Source organism: Malurus melanocephalus, unplaced genomic scaffold (assembly GCF_030028575.1).
Source record: "Malurus melanocephalus ecotype Western Australia unplaced genomic scaffold, MMel_1.1 scaffold_305, whole genome shotgun sequence".
NCBI lineage: Eukaryota > Metazoa > Chordata > Aves > Passeriformes > Maluridae > Malurus > Malurus melanocephalus.
In genome coordinates, this window is record NW_026623537.1 from 887096 (window position 1) to 903972 (window position 16877).

Sequence of the window (16877 nt, forward strand, 5' to 3'; positions counted from 1 at the left end):
CAGAGCCGGGGCGGGGACAGCGACAGAGCCGGGGCGGGGACAGCGACAGAGCCGGGGCGGGGACAGCGACAGAGCCGGGGCGGGGACAGCGATAGGGCCGGGGCGGGGACAGCGATAGGGCCGGGGCGGGGACGGCGATAGGATCGGGGAGGGGACGACGCCAGGGCCGGGGAGGACGGGGAGCGGTTGCGCCGCCGCGCTGCGGTCGCCATGGGGACGGGGCTCCGTGCCCGGGGAGCCGCGGCGAGCGCAAGGCGGGGCTGGCCGGGGAGATTCTCTGTCCCTCGAGCCGGGAGCTGCCCCAGGGACTCTCGCTTAGCCCAGGGAAGGTGTCAGCTGGTGTCCCTGGCTTGTCCCCGCCTGATGTCCCTGCGGTGACAGAGCCGAATGTTCCCCGAGGATCCCTGTGCCCGCCCCGCTCAGGCGGAGGGGATGTGACCCGGGGGGATGCTCGGAGCGGACTGTGAGCTGTCCGGCTCTCCTCTCCAAGCCCCACTGGGTTCAGTGTGTGCTGCTGACCGGGGTGCCCGGCAGCTGTGTCCYCTGAGCAGGAGGTGGATCACCCCCGGCCCGGGCAGCCTTGGCACCGCAAGCGTGTTCACTCCAGTGTGAAGCAGTCACCGGTGCCTGAGGAGCAAGGGAATGAAGCCCACTCCCTAGGGAATTGTCGCGGAGCAGGTCCTGGGATGTGCTGGCGAGCACAGACCCCTGCTCTGAGTCCCTGCCTGTACGTTGTCCCTCTGACAGGGATAACACCGATCATCAGCGGGGTGCTCCAGGTCCCACCAGGACTCCTCCTCTGGAGTAGGCATGTGGTCAGCCCGCAGCTCCGCACAGCCACTCCCGCGGGTAGCATCAAGGGGCCCTGCGGCACCTCGATCCCGTTTGTCCTGATTCCTGGGGAGGGAGGTGCAGAGGCCTGAACAACTGCTGTCGGGATCAGCCAGGCGGTTTTCCAGCCTGGTGTGTCTGACAAGTGCCCTCCTTGGCCGAGGGCTGAGGATGAATCCCAGGGGCACGTGCCATTTGCGAGGCAGGACGCGCGTCATGACTGTCACCGGCTTAATGGCTGGCATCCCGCTCTACCTGCCAGAGTGCCGCCGGCACCCACGGCCGAGCGCCCTGACCGGGCTCTGCTCCGCAGCCACAGGCAAACCCAGGTGGGTACAGGAGGAGGCTGGGATGCACCAGGGCTCGGGGGTACTGCGACAAGTGCCTGAGAGTGGGAGGGGAATGGTACAGTGAGACAGAAATACTGGCAGCAATGTACATGGGGCATGGGGTGTATATATGATGGGGCATGGAGTTATATATATGATATGGTTTACAGTTTCATGGTGGAGGCATGTGGTTTGTTGTAGGGTATGATAGGCTCTAGGGCTTCATGGTAGGGGCATGTGGTGTGTTATAGGGTATGATAGGCCCTAGGGTTTCATGGTGGGGGCATGTGGTGTGTTATAGGGTATGATAGGCTCTAGGGTTTCATGGTATGGTGGGCCTACCATTGGGGAGGGTGGGATCGGGACGCTTGGGGACAGTGCATTGCTCCCGCCGCTCATGGTCCGTTTCTCCTCCACGGCAGGGCTCCGAGGGGCTAGCCAGGTGCCAGGGGCCCGTTCTCCCACTGGCATGGAGACATGGTCCCGGCRCGGAGCTGCCTTCGACTGCGTGCCCCAGCCGGCAGCCTGCTGCCCTGACTGGATGGCGGAGCTCCCCGACGCCCTGCCYCTCTCCCGCCTCTCCATCCCCGGCACCCACGACTCCCTCAGCCTGTTCGGCGGCCGCCGCCTACGGTGCCAGAGCTGGGGCCTGGAGGCCCAGCTGGCGGCCGGCATCCGCTTCCTGGACGTTCGCTGCAAGCTGTGGCGGGGCGAGCTCCGCATCTACCACCTGTGCACCTTCCAGCGGGCCAGCCTGCGGGGCGTCCTGCGCCGCACCCTGCGCTTCCTCCGCGCCCACCCCGGCGAGGCCGTGCTTATGCGCATCAAGGAGGAGCTGCCCATCTTCTCCCGGCCCGGCTTCGCCGCCCAGCTGCACCGCTGCCTGCTGGAGGAGGGACAGGGCTGTGTGTGGTGCCGGGAGGAGGTGCCCACGCTGGGCCAGGTGCGCGGGAAGATCGTGGTGCTGGAGGCGCTGGCGCGGGAGGTGCTGGGCATCCCCTACGAGCAGCTGAGCATCAGCGACGCCTGGAACGTGCTCTCCCTGGAGCGCAAATGGGCCCGGGCGCGGCGGCACCTGGAGAAGGCGGCCGGCGGAGACCCCACCACCATGTACCTCACCTTCTGCTCCGGCAATGGGCTCTTCACCTGCCCCGAGGAGGTGGCCCGCTTCGTGAACCCGCGCTGCTGCCAGCACCTGCGGCGCCGCGCCGGGCAGCCCGTGCGCTGGGGGGTGGTCATCATGGACTTCCCCGGCGCAGGCCTGCTCCGGCTCATCGTGGAGAGCAAYGGAGCCAAAGGACACGGCACAGCGGCCCCCGGCACCCCCACGGTGCCCTCCCGGCACCTCCGCGGCAAAGGCGACAGACGCCGCAGCCGGCACAGCTCCGCTCGCTGCCCGCGCCGCTGTCCCTCGGGAAGGACGCTGCTGCCGGCCCCGCGCCTCGGCCGAAGGACGTCAGTGCCTGTAGGGCAAAAGCGGGGTTCTAGGTCTTGCAGAGCGCCGGGAAGCCTTCGTGTGACAATGGTGTGACAGCCGCAGAGGCAGCAGAGGAGGGCCGGCTGTGGTCGGAGCGGAGCGGAGCTGCGCCCTGCCCTGAGGAGCCAGGTACGGTGCCGGTGCGGGGCTGGGCCAGCGGCGACTTCACAGCGCAGCACGGGGATGGGTGAGGGTAGAGGGTCCTGCCTCACCTCCTGTCAGGCCAGTGAGTCCTCCCAAAACACCTCTCTGAAAAACAGTCCTTTTCCTTTCAAGGGTAAATAAAAATAAAAAAGCTAGGAAAGCACTGCCTCTGTTGCCTTGCCGTTTCCTATCAGAAAAGTGTAGAAAAGACCTTTTGCTTTTGCTGCTTAGATGTGAAGGAGCCTGTACCACTCTGACCACGGATAAAGCACAGTTTAATTTGTGTCTGTGACCATCTTGATCTTAAAGCAGAGCTGCAAGAGGTCAGAGGAGTGGGAATTAGGTGGCAACAAGTGGTTAGGACATCCTTCCTCTCATTATTTTGGCCTTTGTTTCTTCCTTGCCGGAACTTGCCCAAAAAGTCAGGACTCTCAGGGGGAGCCAACTTCAGCAAGTGCCACCYACCCKGTKCATGRAGAGCWGRATGSCCWGAGGCAGTGATTCAGATGGGACTACACTGTCCCTGGGGTCACACACTGCACTGCGAGTGGCAGAGCCCAACAGTTTGCAACAGCAGGGACAGCGTGGGCCGGGCAGTTTGCAGATCCAAAGTAGTTGAGATATAAAAAAGACTTTGAAACATGAAGCACATTGTGCCTGCGCCTGCTCTACCTGTAGATAATAGATAAATAATCTAAATAGACAACAGAAATAGCTCCTTGGAGCAGAAAGATAAGAAGATCCCAGGGGAGATCTTCAGCCAGGAGGGTCCCTGTGATAACTGATAGCAGCCAAGCTGGTCAAGCTGTGTGCTGAAGCAGGGAGACGAGAAAGAGAGAGGAACTTTTAGAAGAGGAAACCTCAGCTCTGGCCCACCAGAGGGTGAAGAATATCCTCTAGGTTGCTTCTGGCTCAGGGAAAACACAGCTGGGCACARTGCCTGCTGGAGGGGATGCCACAGGATTTCCTGGCCAGAGGGGAGGATGTCTTTAGCTCTGCAGGGGCTGGCCTTGGCTACAGACACAGCTCTAGAAGGACATGGCACAGCCCTGCAGCTGCACCCCAGCACCCTGTACCCGCTCTGTGCCCCAGCTCGCTGGCAGGGCTGCCTGGGATTCCCCGGGTGGGCAGAGTCACTTGTTTACACTTTACCACAGTCAGTGAGATAATGTCAGTGTTATCTGTACCCCAAGCATCCTGTTTGGCAAACCCTTATCTGAGCCACGCACACGTGGCTGCTGCCAGGTGCCGGGAGCCGCAGGCAGCGTGGGCAGTGGTACCTGTGTGGCCAGTGATGCCCAGTGAAAAGGCTCTCCATCACCAGCTCGGCAGTGACAGGCAGGACACAGAGAGCTGTTCTACAGCTGAGGCCAAAGAATATCTCTGAGAGGGTCTGGATGGGATGACCAGGAGTGATTTGCCACAAAATACCCCTGTGTTCCATAGCCAGGGCTGTCCCAGTGCCCCAAGGTCCCTGTGGGTGCGGGGTGCACGGTACTTGCCCTGGTTTTCCGGTCCTGGCTAATCCTCACAACTTTCTCAGTCACTCGAACCCAAGGTGGCACTCAAACGCGTCTCAAAGTGTCCAAACACTTTCAAATTGTGAGAAAKATTTTATCAGGTGCTGCCTGAGGCGGGGCAGCAGCTGATGAAAGGGAGCAGGAGGAGGGTCCGGCTGCTGAAGCTGTGCGCTGGCACACTTGCCCAACGGGATCCTGCAGCTCAGGGACACCCTTTGGGTCAAGCACTTCCTGGGGCTCTGTGGTGGGAGGGAATCTCAGGAGATGCCTCTAAAGCCTCAGGGACAGCCACCCGTGTCCCCAGGGAGGAGTATACCCCATGGCAGCAGTGGGGCTGCACCCAGGGGTGTGTGTCCCCGCCGGTACCACCCCACAGTCCCGACGCGGCGCATCGGGTGGCTCCTTGCGGGGCGAGCGGGGCTCCCAGGAAGGTGCCCGCTGTATCGCAGGCAGCAGCCGAGCCGCACGGGCTGTGTCGGGGTGACTCGGTTCCTCTGCGGTTTGCGGGGGACATTGCACAAGGAGGGGAACAGGCTGTGCCGCCGTGGGGCGGGAGCCTCTGCCGTAAACAACGCCCAGCCGTGCCCCTTCTCCAGAGGCAGAGCCTGCGGCAGGGGCTTTTGGGCACTGAGAGCATCCCCCGACTGCTGCTCAGCGCCGGGGCACGGCAAAGGAGGCACTTCTCCATTCTAGATGYCTGGGTCCGGAGGSACAGGGAGGAGGTGACACAGGAAAGTGTCCTTGTACCTGCCCCMTTGAGCCCATGCTGAGCAAAGCCCTGGCTGGCAGCTTGTGCTGTGSCCTCGGAGGGGTGGCTGAGGGGACRGGGTGCACCATCCTGGCACTGCTCAGCAGGGACAGAGCCATCCTTGGTAAGCAGGGCAGCAGGGACTGAGCATGTGCCCTGCAGCATCCTGAATCCCTTCCAGGGGAGCCAACCTTGGAAGTCACCCGAGATGTGACAGGGTTCCTGGTGATTAACCAGCTCCCAGAGGAGCTGATTCTGGTCTTCTCTCCCTCCTGTCATGTGTACCTTTCCCCACTACCTGYAAAGCAAGCCTCAGTAACCATCTTGCCATGTTAGGACCCCCTCTCTGAGCCCAGGCACCTGTCCCCACAAACAGCTTCAACTTGGTCAGGTATTGTCTTTGCAGCTGCAACAGCCTCTGTGTCTTAGCCACCTTGATTTTGTTTTTAAAGGAATACCACAAACTATTTGTAGTTACAAAAACAAAGGTGGGATATATTTTTTTTCTATTTTTTTTTCTACTACTCTGCCCTACCATGCTGGGTTTCAGCAGAAGTGAAACTGGCAGGGGCACAGCCTGCTCTGCCCTGGGGCGTGCACCCATGAACACCCCTCTGAGTTTCAGCAGGTCTCTCACCAGGGAGAGAGTCAGCTCCCACCCTGCCCAGGTGACCCTCAGCATTTGGAGATGCTCTCCTGTCCCAGCAGCTGCCCCTCAGCCTCTCTGCCTGCTTGGTGCTCATTCCCTTCCCATAACTGACCCCTCTCAAGCAGATGAGCTGCTAGAAAGCGAGCACTCCTGAATTACTGGACACACAGACTCAACAATTCCATAAAAAGAGACAAGTGCAGTAAAACATTTTCATAGGAAGATATCCAGAGACAGGAAGCAAAATTAATTTATACTGGCCAAAAATAATGTAATTGTAGTGGTTATGGCTTTTGTGGGATGGGTTCCTCCTTTTGTCTAGAATGAGTCCTGGTGGAGCAGCATCAATTTCTCTGGAACTGGAAAATACATGTGACCTKCATGGCTCTTGTTTGGCTTTACCTGGAAGTGAGCAGAGTAATTTCTTCAGAAAACCCAGCCAAGGCAGTTSTACTTACGAGCAGGACAGGGTAGGGAAAGATTTATAATGATTACAATGATCCAAGGGGCGGTGGACACAATTAGACATGTTCCTGAAGCACTGGTGGAAGTTCCTAAAGGATGTTAATAAGTCATGGGCCAGTTCCTCTGGCATATTCTTGGACCTTTCTCATGAAGACTTAAAGGCAAAGACAGAAAAAAACATTGCGTAAGTAACTGATTATAAATGGTACACAGATTCACAGCCACACAAACGCCTGTGTGTGGCGACAGTGTCTGGCACAGTACCAGCCACGCTCCCACTCAGCCCATGAGGGACCTCATCACACCTCAGCCCTGCTCTGTCCTCGCCAGTGTAGGCTCTGCCACACGGGTATGGTGGGTAAGAGAGATCTTGGTGCTCTGAGCACCATGGGCTGGAGCTGAATGTTTTCTGAAGGACCCTTCTCCACCTTTTGGGATGCTCAGGCAAGCCTGGCTCGTTGTGGGTCACCTCCTGTGGCTGTCATGTCCCCATGGCAGCCCGGGGATGCACCCAGCTCCCATGCCATGGGGCTGGTGCCAAGCTAGGTCCCATCAGGACCGTGGCCAGGGCTGACCCCACTGCTCCCCTCTAGCCCCGGGCCGAGAGAAGGGTTTGTGGAGAGCCCTGTGGCGGGGGAGGAGGGGATGTGGKGGCAGGATGTGGGCTGGCAGCGGGGCTGGGATGGGAGGGGAAGAGGCCGGGGCAGGGAGCGATGTGCTGCACACTCGGAGGAGGGACAGCTGCCGCTGGCTGGGCACGGTGCGGCTGCGGCGCCACCATGGTGAGTCCTGCTCCTTTCCTTGGGGTGACTGCYTAGAAAAGGGGATTAGGGGAGGGCAGGGCAGTGGGTAGGTGCTGACAGGAATCAGTGTCACTGCTGGGGCTGTGGGACATGTTCAGGCTGTCCCAGAGACCCTGCCTGGGTGACCCCAGGCTCACGGCACACTGCCAGGCACACAGGGCACTGCCTTGGCAGAGACCGATGCCAGCCCTGGATGGGCAGGAAGGGGCTCAGAGGGCACAGGATATTAGGGGCTCCCCAGGAGTGAAGTGCATTGCTGGCAGTGTGTCCCCCACTGCCCAGCCACGCTGTAGGCMCTGGAAGGGGCCATTCCTGTGTGCCTGAGTGTGAGCTACCACAAGCAACGGGCCCTTGTGGGTGCATGCCCGAGCCCCTTGGGATGTGCAYGCTCACAGCTCCCTCCCTGTCAGGGCACTGCTCTGGGACCACGATCTGCTGGGAGGACACGGACTCTGGGCTCTCCTGGCATCTACCTGGGCATCGCTGCCATCACATGGGGTAAGTCACCCACCACCCACCCAGTAAGCCCAGCATGACCCTGGAAATGGGAGAAGGTTTGTGTATTTTGGGGGTTCATCGGTCACACCCCCCAGATCTGGATGCTCCTGGGCTGGGAGGGGGCTGCCCTTGCCCAGGCAGACCGTGCTCCCCCCGAGGAGGGCTGGGCTATGCCTGGGTCCCTGCAGGATGTTTGGTTCCCCAAATGCAGCGTGGCAGCTGGTGCGCTGTGCTGTGAACCGGGGAACAGCAGCAGTGGCTCTGCCCACTGCCTACAGCCATGCCCATCTTGTACCCACTGCCTACATCCATGCCCGTGTTGTACCCATGCCTACACTCGTGCCTGTGCCGGGGAGCTGGGCATGGRTGTGGTCACAGGACCCACAGGTGTGAAGGTTCATAGCCCAGCTGGGGCAGCACCACACAGAGTTAGATCTGCTAATTGACATCAGGGGAATAGAAGCTGATTTGTTTCTGCTGCCTGTAGGTTATTCCCTTCACATGCGGGCATTGCACAGAGTAAAACCTGCTGGCRCCTGCTCTGTGAGTTGAATTATTTTCCTAAGAAACTCAGTGACTGAGCTGAGGAACAGAAATGAGGCAAGTGCGGAAGTGCCAGGGAGAGGCTGAGATTTGGCTCTAGGAGAAAACAAAAAGGCAAAGGCACCCCAAGCACAGAGGGTGCTGAGCACCACCCTGGGAAGAGGTATCAGGGCTGCCAAGGGAGCCAAAGTGTCAAAAGGCAGGGAAACAGCACCCACTGGGGAGGTAACATAGGGCAGATGAGGTGAGCCATAGAAAGGGTGTAACTGGTGGAGCTGGAGGAAAGAGGTGAGAAAACAYGTGGAGGATGAACACGTAGCAGATGGGCTTCTTTGGCCCTTCTTGGTTTGGGGATGGGGTGTGTGGGGGTAGCAGGCAGCTGTCCTGAGCCGTGCTGGGGAGCAGTGAGCGCCAGGAGGAGGGTGGTGGGAGCTGGGGGTGGGGCAGGCTTCCAGAAGGTGCCCTGAGAGCCTGTCCTGCAACCCCAAATTCCCAAAAAGTAAAGAGGGAASTGCCTTTTCCTCAGCTTCAGTTTTGTTGAACAAAGAAAACAGTTTGCACTTTCACAGAGAAAACCAGACAAATTATGGGAAATTACTTAGAAAATGTAAAATTATTGACAAAACTACAGCCCAAATTAGACTTTAGAAAATCTGTACTAGCATCTAATYAGCAACGCCCAGATCTTTGTCTGCATAACCGCAGTGTGATAGACACTCCTGAGATGCCGGGTGAGCCAGGCTGGTTGGTTGGAGCAGACTTTGATCCCCATCTCACTTTCTGCACAGATGCAGATATGATCCCCATATCACTTTCTGCAGTTGTGGAGATAGCTGCTTCTGAGGAGAATGGAGGAAGCTTCCTTCTGTGGCTAAAACCCTTTGATTGCATAAAGTTCTGATGTGAAATGCTGTAAATAAGAGCAGGGTTTCAGCAAAGTGTCCTTCACTTCTGGGTGTGGGTTCCAGTTACTTTCTGGCTTTGCCCTGCTGGGTGGGCATGACCAYGATGTGAGCTTGACTTTTGTAAGACCTTGTTTTGCAACACTGAGTTTTACAAGACTCTTTAGACCATCTCTGGCTCAGATGAGCACACTGAGATCCAAGTGCTTTGCTCCAATCTCTCACGTGGCAGGGTAAAGCAAGAAAACTGAAGTGGTACACTTCTGCACTCAAGGAAGGAACCATGCTTAAGGAACCATCTAAAAGTCTATTTTCCCCTTTGGGAAACTTTTGTGGGCAGGGRAACAGAGCCATGGGGCTGGGCTTTGAATCCTTGTGCTGGAGGAGGGGTGGCATCACAGCTTGGGGCTCTCCTGCTGCCTGCACTCTGCCTGTCCCATCCCATGCTGCTCCCTGCCTCAGCCTTCACCCTGTGTCCCCCACCTTCCTCATCCCCTGTGTCATCCAGCTCCCTCTGCCATGCCTGATCCACGCAGGTCTTTGTGTACCCATAGAACCCCAATCTCATCCACACTTGTCTTCTCATCCAAGCCCTTCACYCAGCTGGTCACTGGCATCTCCTGGCCATGATGCCAGGCTCAGCCCACCCTCACATCCCAAAGGATCTCACCCCTGACCTGGCTCCCACCCTTTCTTGATCCCACACCTCATCCTCTCTCACAGGCACGCTGCTGTGGGTGGAGGTGGGTGCCTGGACCTACCACTACAGTGACCAAGGGGACTACACGTGGGAGCAGGCCAGGAATTACTGCCAGACCTTCTTTACCGACCTGGTGGCCATCCAGAACCAGCAGGAGATCGAGTACCTCAACAGGAGTCTGCCCTACCACGCTCGCTATTACTGGATCGGCATCCGCAAGCTGGGCGGTGTCTGGACCTGGGTGGGCACCAGGAAGGCACTGACCAAGGAGGCAGAGAACTGGGCACTMGGGGAGCCCAACAACCGCCGCTCCAACCAGGACTGCGTGGAGATCTACATCCAGCGGCCGCAGCAGTCGGGCAAGTGGAACGACGAGCCCTGCAGCCGGAAGAAAAAAGCGCTATGCTACCGGGGTGAGCGGTGGGACCACGGCCCAGAGCTGCACTGGGGGGGCTGGGGACCTCGGCAGGGTGGTCAGTGGCTCTTGGTGACCATTCCCTGTGTGTGCAGCCTCCTGCCAGCCCTTCCCGTGCAGCCAGCGCGGTGAGTGCGTGGAGACCATCGGGAGCTACCGCTGCGAGTGCTACCCTGGATTCCACGGCCCTGAGTGTGCAGAGGGTGAGACATCCATCCCCATCCCTCCCTCCCTGCTGACATGGCAGGGCTCCTGTGCTCCTAACGGGCTGGTGGCACCGTGTCTCTGCAGTGGTGCAGTGTGCCGAGCTGGAGCCCAAGGGAGTGCACATGAACTGCAGCCATCCCTACGGAGACTTCAGCTACAACTCCACCTGCGAGTTCGGGTGCCAGGAAGGGTTTGARCGGCGAGGGGCGGGCATGCTGCGGTGTCTGCTTTCCCAGGAATGGTCAGCAAACATCCCCACCTGTACAGGTAGGGCCTGGCAGGGSCTGGGAGTCTCAGGGATGCAGCATTGATGCCTTGGGGGGCCCAGCCCTGTGTGCCCAATGCTGCTTAGACAAGTCTTGCCCGTTGTGGAAGCATCTCTTGGTGCTATATATGGGATGTGATTCCCCGAGGAGGCTGCAGTGACAGAGCAGCAATGAGCTCATGATAAGCCCCCTGCTCTGCCTGTCTGTCCCAGTGCCCTTGCTCTCCATCCTGAACCCCACTCAGATGTCAGCACCCTGTGTGCACCAAGTATGGAGTCAGGATATTGTCTTGGCACCTCTGTCAACCCTCTCYCCCTAAGCCTGCCCTGATCTGCCTTAGGAAGGTGTTTGGCTCCTTGGGAAAGAAAAGAAGGGTTACTGTCCCACAGCCAAGGGAACGGTTATCCTGGAAGGGATAGGCCACCTTGATCAAGGACCCATATAAGCTGGGAGGGACAGATGATGGCAGGAAACCACAAAGGAGAGAAAGTTGTGGTATGTTATGCTGCAGGGGCAGAGAAAGTCTTCCTGTCGGTGGCTTGAGGRTTTGCAGCCAGGCACCAGGCATCCCAGAGAAATACTGGGCTTTTTGGGGGGCACAAGAACCTTTCCCACGCTGTGGTGTGGTGTATCTGCAGCCTTACACAAGGATGGGATGAGTTGAGGACAGGAGCAGACATGGGACACAACCGGAGACCCTCTGGATTGGGAAGGGTCAGGAGTGGGCAGCATCTTTGCATAGATAGTCTTAAAAAAAAAAAAATAAAAAATAAAGCCTGCCAAAAAGAGCCTGTCTTGAAGCTAGTGCTGGTGATGACTTGCCTTAGGCAGCTGAGACCAGCAAAACTCTCAGCAGTTACAGGGAACAGGCACAGAGATGTGATGGGACTGTTTTGTAACCAGCATCCCCAGCAGGGGTAGGGGCAGGCTCCCAGTTTTGTGSAAGTCCCTGCAGGTAAGCTGGGCTGATCCTGTGCTCCAGGCTTTTCAGGCTCCCAGGGGCTTGCTTTCCCAGCTTGTTGTTTTTTCCCCGCTAGCTGTAATATGATTGATTTTTGTTTTATTGCRAAGAATCAGATAAGTGACTCGGTCGCCTGTGCTGATAACGAAGTGGTGTTAGTGAGCATTGCCAGCTGGGCTTGCTCCAAAAATGAGCAGAGCAAGGCTGCAAGCAAGGTTGATGGTGCTGTAAGCACTGTGAGGGACAAGGGGCCTGGCCTGCCCCAAACTCTGCCCCACGCCTGCCTGCAGCCGTGGTGTGCCCATTGCTGGCTGGCCCCAAAGGGGCTGGATCAACTGCTCCCACCTTCACAGCATATTCACCTACAGACTCCTCTGGGCACTCTCTGAGAAGCCAGAACAGCCTGGGAAATAGTTGTGAAAGGAAAAGTCTGCCTAGGAAAGTGTTTGGTGTCAGTCTGAAAACAGCGAATGGAGTCAGTATCAGCTGGGCTGGAGGGCGTTAATGCAGCAACTGTGTCCCCTCCAGGAAATCACTTGTAGGGCAGAAAAATCATTGTACCAACTACAGTTTTTGAAGAGGTTATGAAGATTTTATTTAAATTCTGCCTGAATCATTAGATTCAGCCTCATCTATCCCATCTCTGAGATCTGCTCTCCCATTGCAGCCATCACCTGTCCAGYGCTCARTGCTCCAGAYCAGGGAGAGATGAACTGCTCCCACCTCCAYGGWGACTTCASCTTTGGCTCCACGTGTGCCTTCTCCTGCCAGATGGGGTTTGCACTGATGGGGGCACAGAGCCGTGARTGCACAGCTACAGGGACGTGGACAGGGGATACAACAAGATGTGAAGGTAGAGCTGCTGCTGGAGCACAGGCTGTCTCTGGCCTTGGGCTGACACTCTGGTGTTCCCCAGCCCCCTGGTCCCAGAAGTCTCCCAGTTTTAGCCTCCCAGATCCCAAGCTCTTGACTGAAGTGTACCTCTTCACTCTCCAGCCATCACCTGCCCAGTGCTCAGTGCTCCAGACCAGGGAGAGATGAGCTGCTCCCATCTCCATGGGGATTTCACCTTTGGCTCCACGTGTGCCTTCTCCTGCCAGACAGGATTTGCACTGATGGGGCCACAGAGCCGTGAGTGCACAGCCATGGGGACATGGACTGGAAACACCCCACACTGTGAAGGTAGGGTGTTGCTCAAGGTGTCATAGACCCTGGAATGTTCTTAAGTGTCTTGGTCCTTTCATTCCAACAGTTTAGTCTCATAGTTTAGGCTCCTGCTCAAAGTGTTTCTCTGTCCCTGCAGCCATCACCTGCCCAGTGCTCAGTGCACCAGATCAAGGAGAGCTGAACTGCTCCCACCTCCATGGGAACTTCAGCTTTGGCTCCACGTGTGCCTTCTCCTGCCAGAAGGGGTTTGTGCTGATGGGGCCACAAAGCCGTGAGTGCACAGCCATGGGGACATGGACTGGGGACACCCCACACTGTGAAGGTAGAGCTGCTGCTGGGCCATTGGGTGACACAAGGGTTTCCCCAGTCTCTGAGACTGAACAGTTTAGCCTTGTAGTTCTCAGGCTCCTGCTTGAAGTGTTTCTCTGTCCCTACAGCCATCAGCTGCCCAGTGCTCAGTGCTCCAGATGAGGGAGAGATGAACTGCTCCCACCTCCATGGGGACTTCACTTTTGGCTCCACGTGTGCCTTCTCCTGCCAGACGGGGTTTGCACTGATGGGGCCACAGAGCCGTGAGTGCACAGCCATGGGGACATGGACTGGAAACACCCCACACTGTGAAGGTAGGGTGCTACTTGAGGTGTCACAGGCCTCTGGCTGACCCTGGAATGTTCTCCAGTGTCTTGGTCCTTTCATTCCAATGGTTTAGCCTTGTAGTCCCCAGACTCCTGCTTGAAGTTTTTCTCTGTCCCACAGTCATTGCCTGCCCAATGCTCAGTGCTCCAGATCAGGGAGAGATGAACTGCTCCCACCTCCACAGAGACTTTGCCTTTGGCTCCACGTGTGCCTTCTCCTGCCAGACGGGGTTTGCACTGATGGGGCCACAGAGCCGTGAGTGCACAGCTACAGGGATGTGGACAGGGGATGCAACAAGATGTGAAGGTAGAGCTGCTGTCCKAGGTGTCACAGGCCTTGGGCAGACCCCAGGGCATTCTCTTTTTGGTCCTCTCATCTTACGAGTTTAGCCTCTAGTCCCCAAGCTCCTGCCTGAAGTRTGCCTCTTTGCCCTGCAGTCATCACCTGCCCAGTGCTCAGTGCTCCAGCCCAGGGAGAGATGAACTGCTCCCACCTCCATGGGGACTTCAGCTTTGGCTCCACATGTGCCTTCTCCTGCCAGACAGGATTTGTGCTGATGGGGCCACAGAGCCGTGAGTGCACAGCCATGGGGGCCTGGACCGGGGACACCCCACAATGCAGAGGTATTACTGCTGCTCAAGGTGTCACTGGTCTTGTGTTGAGCATGGGATGCACCCCAGAGGATCCCATTGAACCTCTTGTTCCAATGGTTTATCCTCAAAGTCCATAGATTCCAGCTTGGAAATGTATCTCTGTCCTTGCAGCCATCACCTGTCCAGCACTCAGTGCTCTAGACCAGGGAGAGCTCAACTGCTCCCACCTCCATGGAGACTTTGCCTTTGGCTCTGCGTGTGCCTTCTCCTGCCAGACAGGGTTTGTGCTGATGGGGGCACAGAGCCGTGAGTGCACAGCCATGGGGACATGGACAGGGGATGCCCCACACTGTGAAGGTAGAGTTGCTACCACAGCTCAGGGTGTCACTAGCCTTGGGGTGACACTATGATGTTCCCCAGCCCCCTGGTCCCAACAGTCCCTCTTTTTTGAGGTGTGTGTGCCTCTTCACCCTTGCAGCCATCAAATGTTCAGCACTGACCATGCCCAAGATGGGCCAGGCTGCCTGCTCACACCTCTATGGGGACTTCACCTTTGGCTCCACGTGTGCCTTCTCCTGCCAGACGGGGTTTGTGCTGCTGGGGCCACAGAGCCGTGAGTGCACAGCTACAGGAACCTGGGCAGGGGATTCCCCACAATGCAAAGGTAAATCTCACCATCTCACACGTATCTGAGAGGGCTCTGTTGTAGTAGATTGTGTTCCCCAGCACCCCAGGTGATGTCACYTCATCCCTGGCTTCCCAGCCCTTGTGTCCCCACCCCTCTACCATCAGTCCTGTCCCCTTGATGCTCCTGCTGTGCTTTATCTCCAGCTGTCAGCTGCCCGTTGCTGGCCCCTCCAAGCAAAGGCCAGCTGAGCTGCTCTCACATTCATGGGAACTTCACCTACAACTCCACGTGCACCTTTTCCTGCGAGGAGGGGTTCGTTCGGATGGGAGCAGAGACACTCCGGTGTGAGGCCACAGGGAACTGGACCAGCAATCCCCCTGTCTGTGCAGGTATGGTGGGATCCCTCTGCTCCCCTGGCACTGTGGGGGTTCCAGCTTTCCTCCAAGCACATCTTGACCATGGTGGGGGCTCCCCAGGGGCTATGAAGTCCTGACAACTTTCTAACGTGTGGCTCTGTGGCTTTGTTTCAGAGGATGGTGCCTTCTTAAAGCAAGTCCTGGCTTACAGCAGTGGCTCAGCCCTGGCATTAGCTGGTGTTGTGCTCTCCGGGGGGCTCATTGCCCTCCTTGCCAARAGGCTCAGTGACAGAGGTACAGAAATCTTTCTGCAGCCCACCCTAGCTTTGGCCAGGGGCTCTCAGGCAAGGTGGTTACAAAATCCCAGGGGAGGCTGGGGTGGTTAGAAGTGTTTAACAGGGTGACTACCTCCATTCACATGTCCTATTTGCTATGAGTTGTTTGGCTCCTTGGCAGTTTGAAAGTGTCAACAGCCAAGTTTGGAGGGCAGAGCCAGATAAACATCGTCACTCTGAAGAAGGCAGCAAATGCTTCAGCCCTCTCCTGGCCCCATCCCATGCTTGTCAAACTCTGCTCAATTTCAGATGCTGCTGCTGCAGCTTCTCATGACCTTCACTAAACAGATCKGGTTATTTCTTTTCTATGTGCTTTATCCCTGTGGACATTTCAACACCGCTATCAGAGGAGAAGAGGAAGCTCCTGAAACCCACCAGGTGAGAGGCAGGAGGGTGCGACTATCACAGCCCTGTGGTCACCCTGCTGACAGCCAGGTCTGCCTGAGTGAGGCTGTTTTTATATGGGAACATCTCTGGGGCTGACAGGGCCGTGCTAACCCCTGCCCTTCACACACTCCTGCACTATCCAAGGTGACACCCTTGTGTTTGCCTTCCAGTGACCTAGGAGCACCGGGCACCTTCACCAATGCAGCGTATGATGCCAACCTGTGAGGTGAGGGCTGGCATGACCCTGTTCAAAATTTACCTGGGCAGCCATCCTGCCTGCTGGGGACACCCCTTGGGACCRAAGTGGGTGACAGCAGCTCTGTCTCTCCTATGCTTGCAGCCTGCCCAAAGCCCAAACCCATCGTGTTCCCGGTGCTGCAGGCCCAGCAGGAGMTGCTGCCAGGATGCAGAGGGACTCCATGCCTGTGGCTGCACCCACACCAGTGCTGGCTATGGACACTGCCACCACASTGCATTCCCCTGGGGAGGAGAACTGCCTCCAGGAAAAGCAGCTGGACACCCGCCAGGGATGAAGGGCTGTGTGCTGGGGGCAGTGTGTCACACAGCCCTTGGACATTTTCCCACCGGGAATTTGGACATTCTCCGATAGCTGCTCCACTTGTGCTTCCACCAATGAACTTGTGTCAGCAGGGTCTGAATAAACACCTTTSTCTAACCAATGTGTCCATGTGCCTGAGGCAGAGGGGGAAAGTCTTCTKTAAATAATGTGGTTAACAGGACTGGGGAAATGATTCTTCCCCTGTGCTTGGCTCTGGTGAGGCACATCTCGAGTGCYGTGTCCGGTTCTGGGCCCCTCAGTTCAGGAAGTACGGTGAGGTGCTGGAGCGGGTCCAGAGAAGGGAATGAAGGTGGTGAAGGAGCTGGAGCACAAGTCTGAGGRGGATCAGCTGAGGGAACTGGGGTTGTTTAGCCTGGAGAAGGCTCCGGGGAGACCTTATCGCTCTCTACAACTCCCAGGAAGGAGATTGTAACCAGCTGCGGGTCCATCTCTTATCCCAGGCTTGTCTTTGTGAAAGGACAGGAGGACACAGTCTTAAGCTGTACCAGGGGAGGTTTAGGTTGGACATTCAGAGGAATTCCTTCACAGAAAGTGATTAGACATTGGAAAGGGCTGCCCTGGGAGGCGGTGGAGTCACTGCCCCCGGCGGTGTTTGAGGAAACACTGAACGCGGCAGTAAATGCCATGGTCTGGTTGACAGGGTGATGTTGGGCCACAGGTCGCACTCGCTGATCTCAGAGGTCTTTCCCAAGCGAACGGACTCTGTGAGTCTCTCTGGGCACCGAGTGCACGGGCAG

General features: G+C 57.5%; 2 protein-coding genes across 2 annotated transcripts; both read left to right on the forward strand.

Moving 5' to 3' along the window:
• Positions 1-940: 940 nt before the first annotated feature.
• Positions 941-3183, forward strand: LOC130579980 (1-phosphatidylinositol phosphodiesterase-like). The gene is given in 2 exon segments (XM_057377198.1): positions 941-2524; positions 2527-3183. Coding segments are annotated over 2 exon segments (1182 nt in total). The 5' UTR covers positions 941-1464; the 3' UTR covers positions 2649-3183.
• A 92-nt stretch (positions 3184-3275) lies between these two features.
• LOC130579972 (P-selectin-like) lies at positions 3276-16230 on the forward strand. The gene is given in 21 exon segments (XM_057377188.1): positions 3276-6182; positions 6389-6452; positions 6454-6488; positions 6490-6517; positions 7377-7464; positions 9633-10022; positions 10120-10227; positions 10316-10498; positions 12126-12311; positions 12455-12640; positions 12762-12947; positions 13063-13248; positions 13382-13567; positions 13699-13884; positions 14026-14211; positions 14333-14518; positions 14686-14871; positions 15013-15132; positions 15521-15551; positions 15731-15786; positions 15901-16230. Coding segments are annotated over 20 exon segments (2937 nt in total). The 5' UTR covers positions 3276-6021; the 3' UTR covers position 15786; positions 15901-16230.
• The last annotated feature ends 647 nt before the right edge of the window (positions 16231-16877 follow it).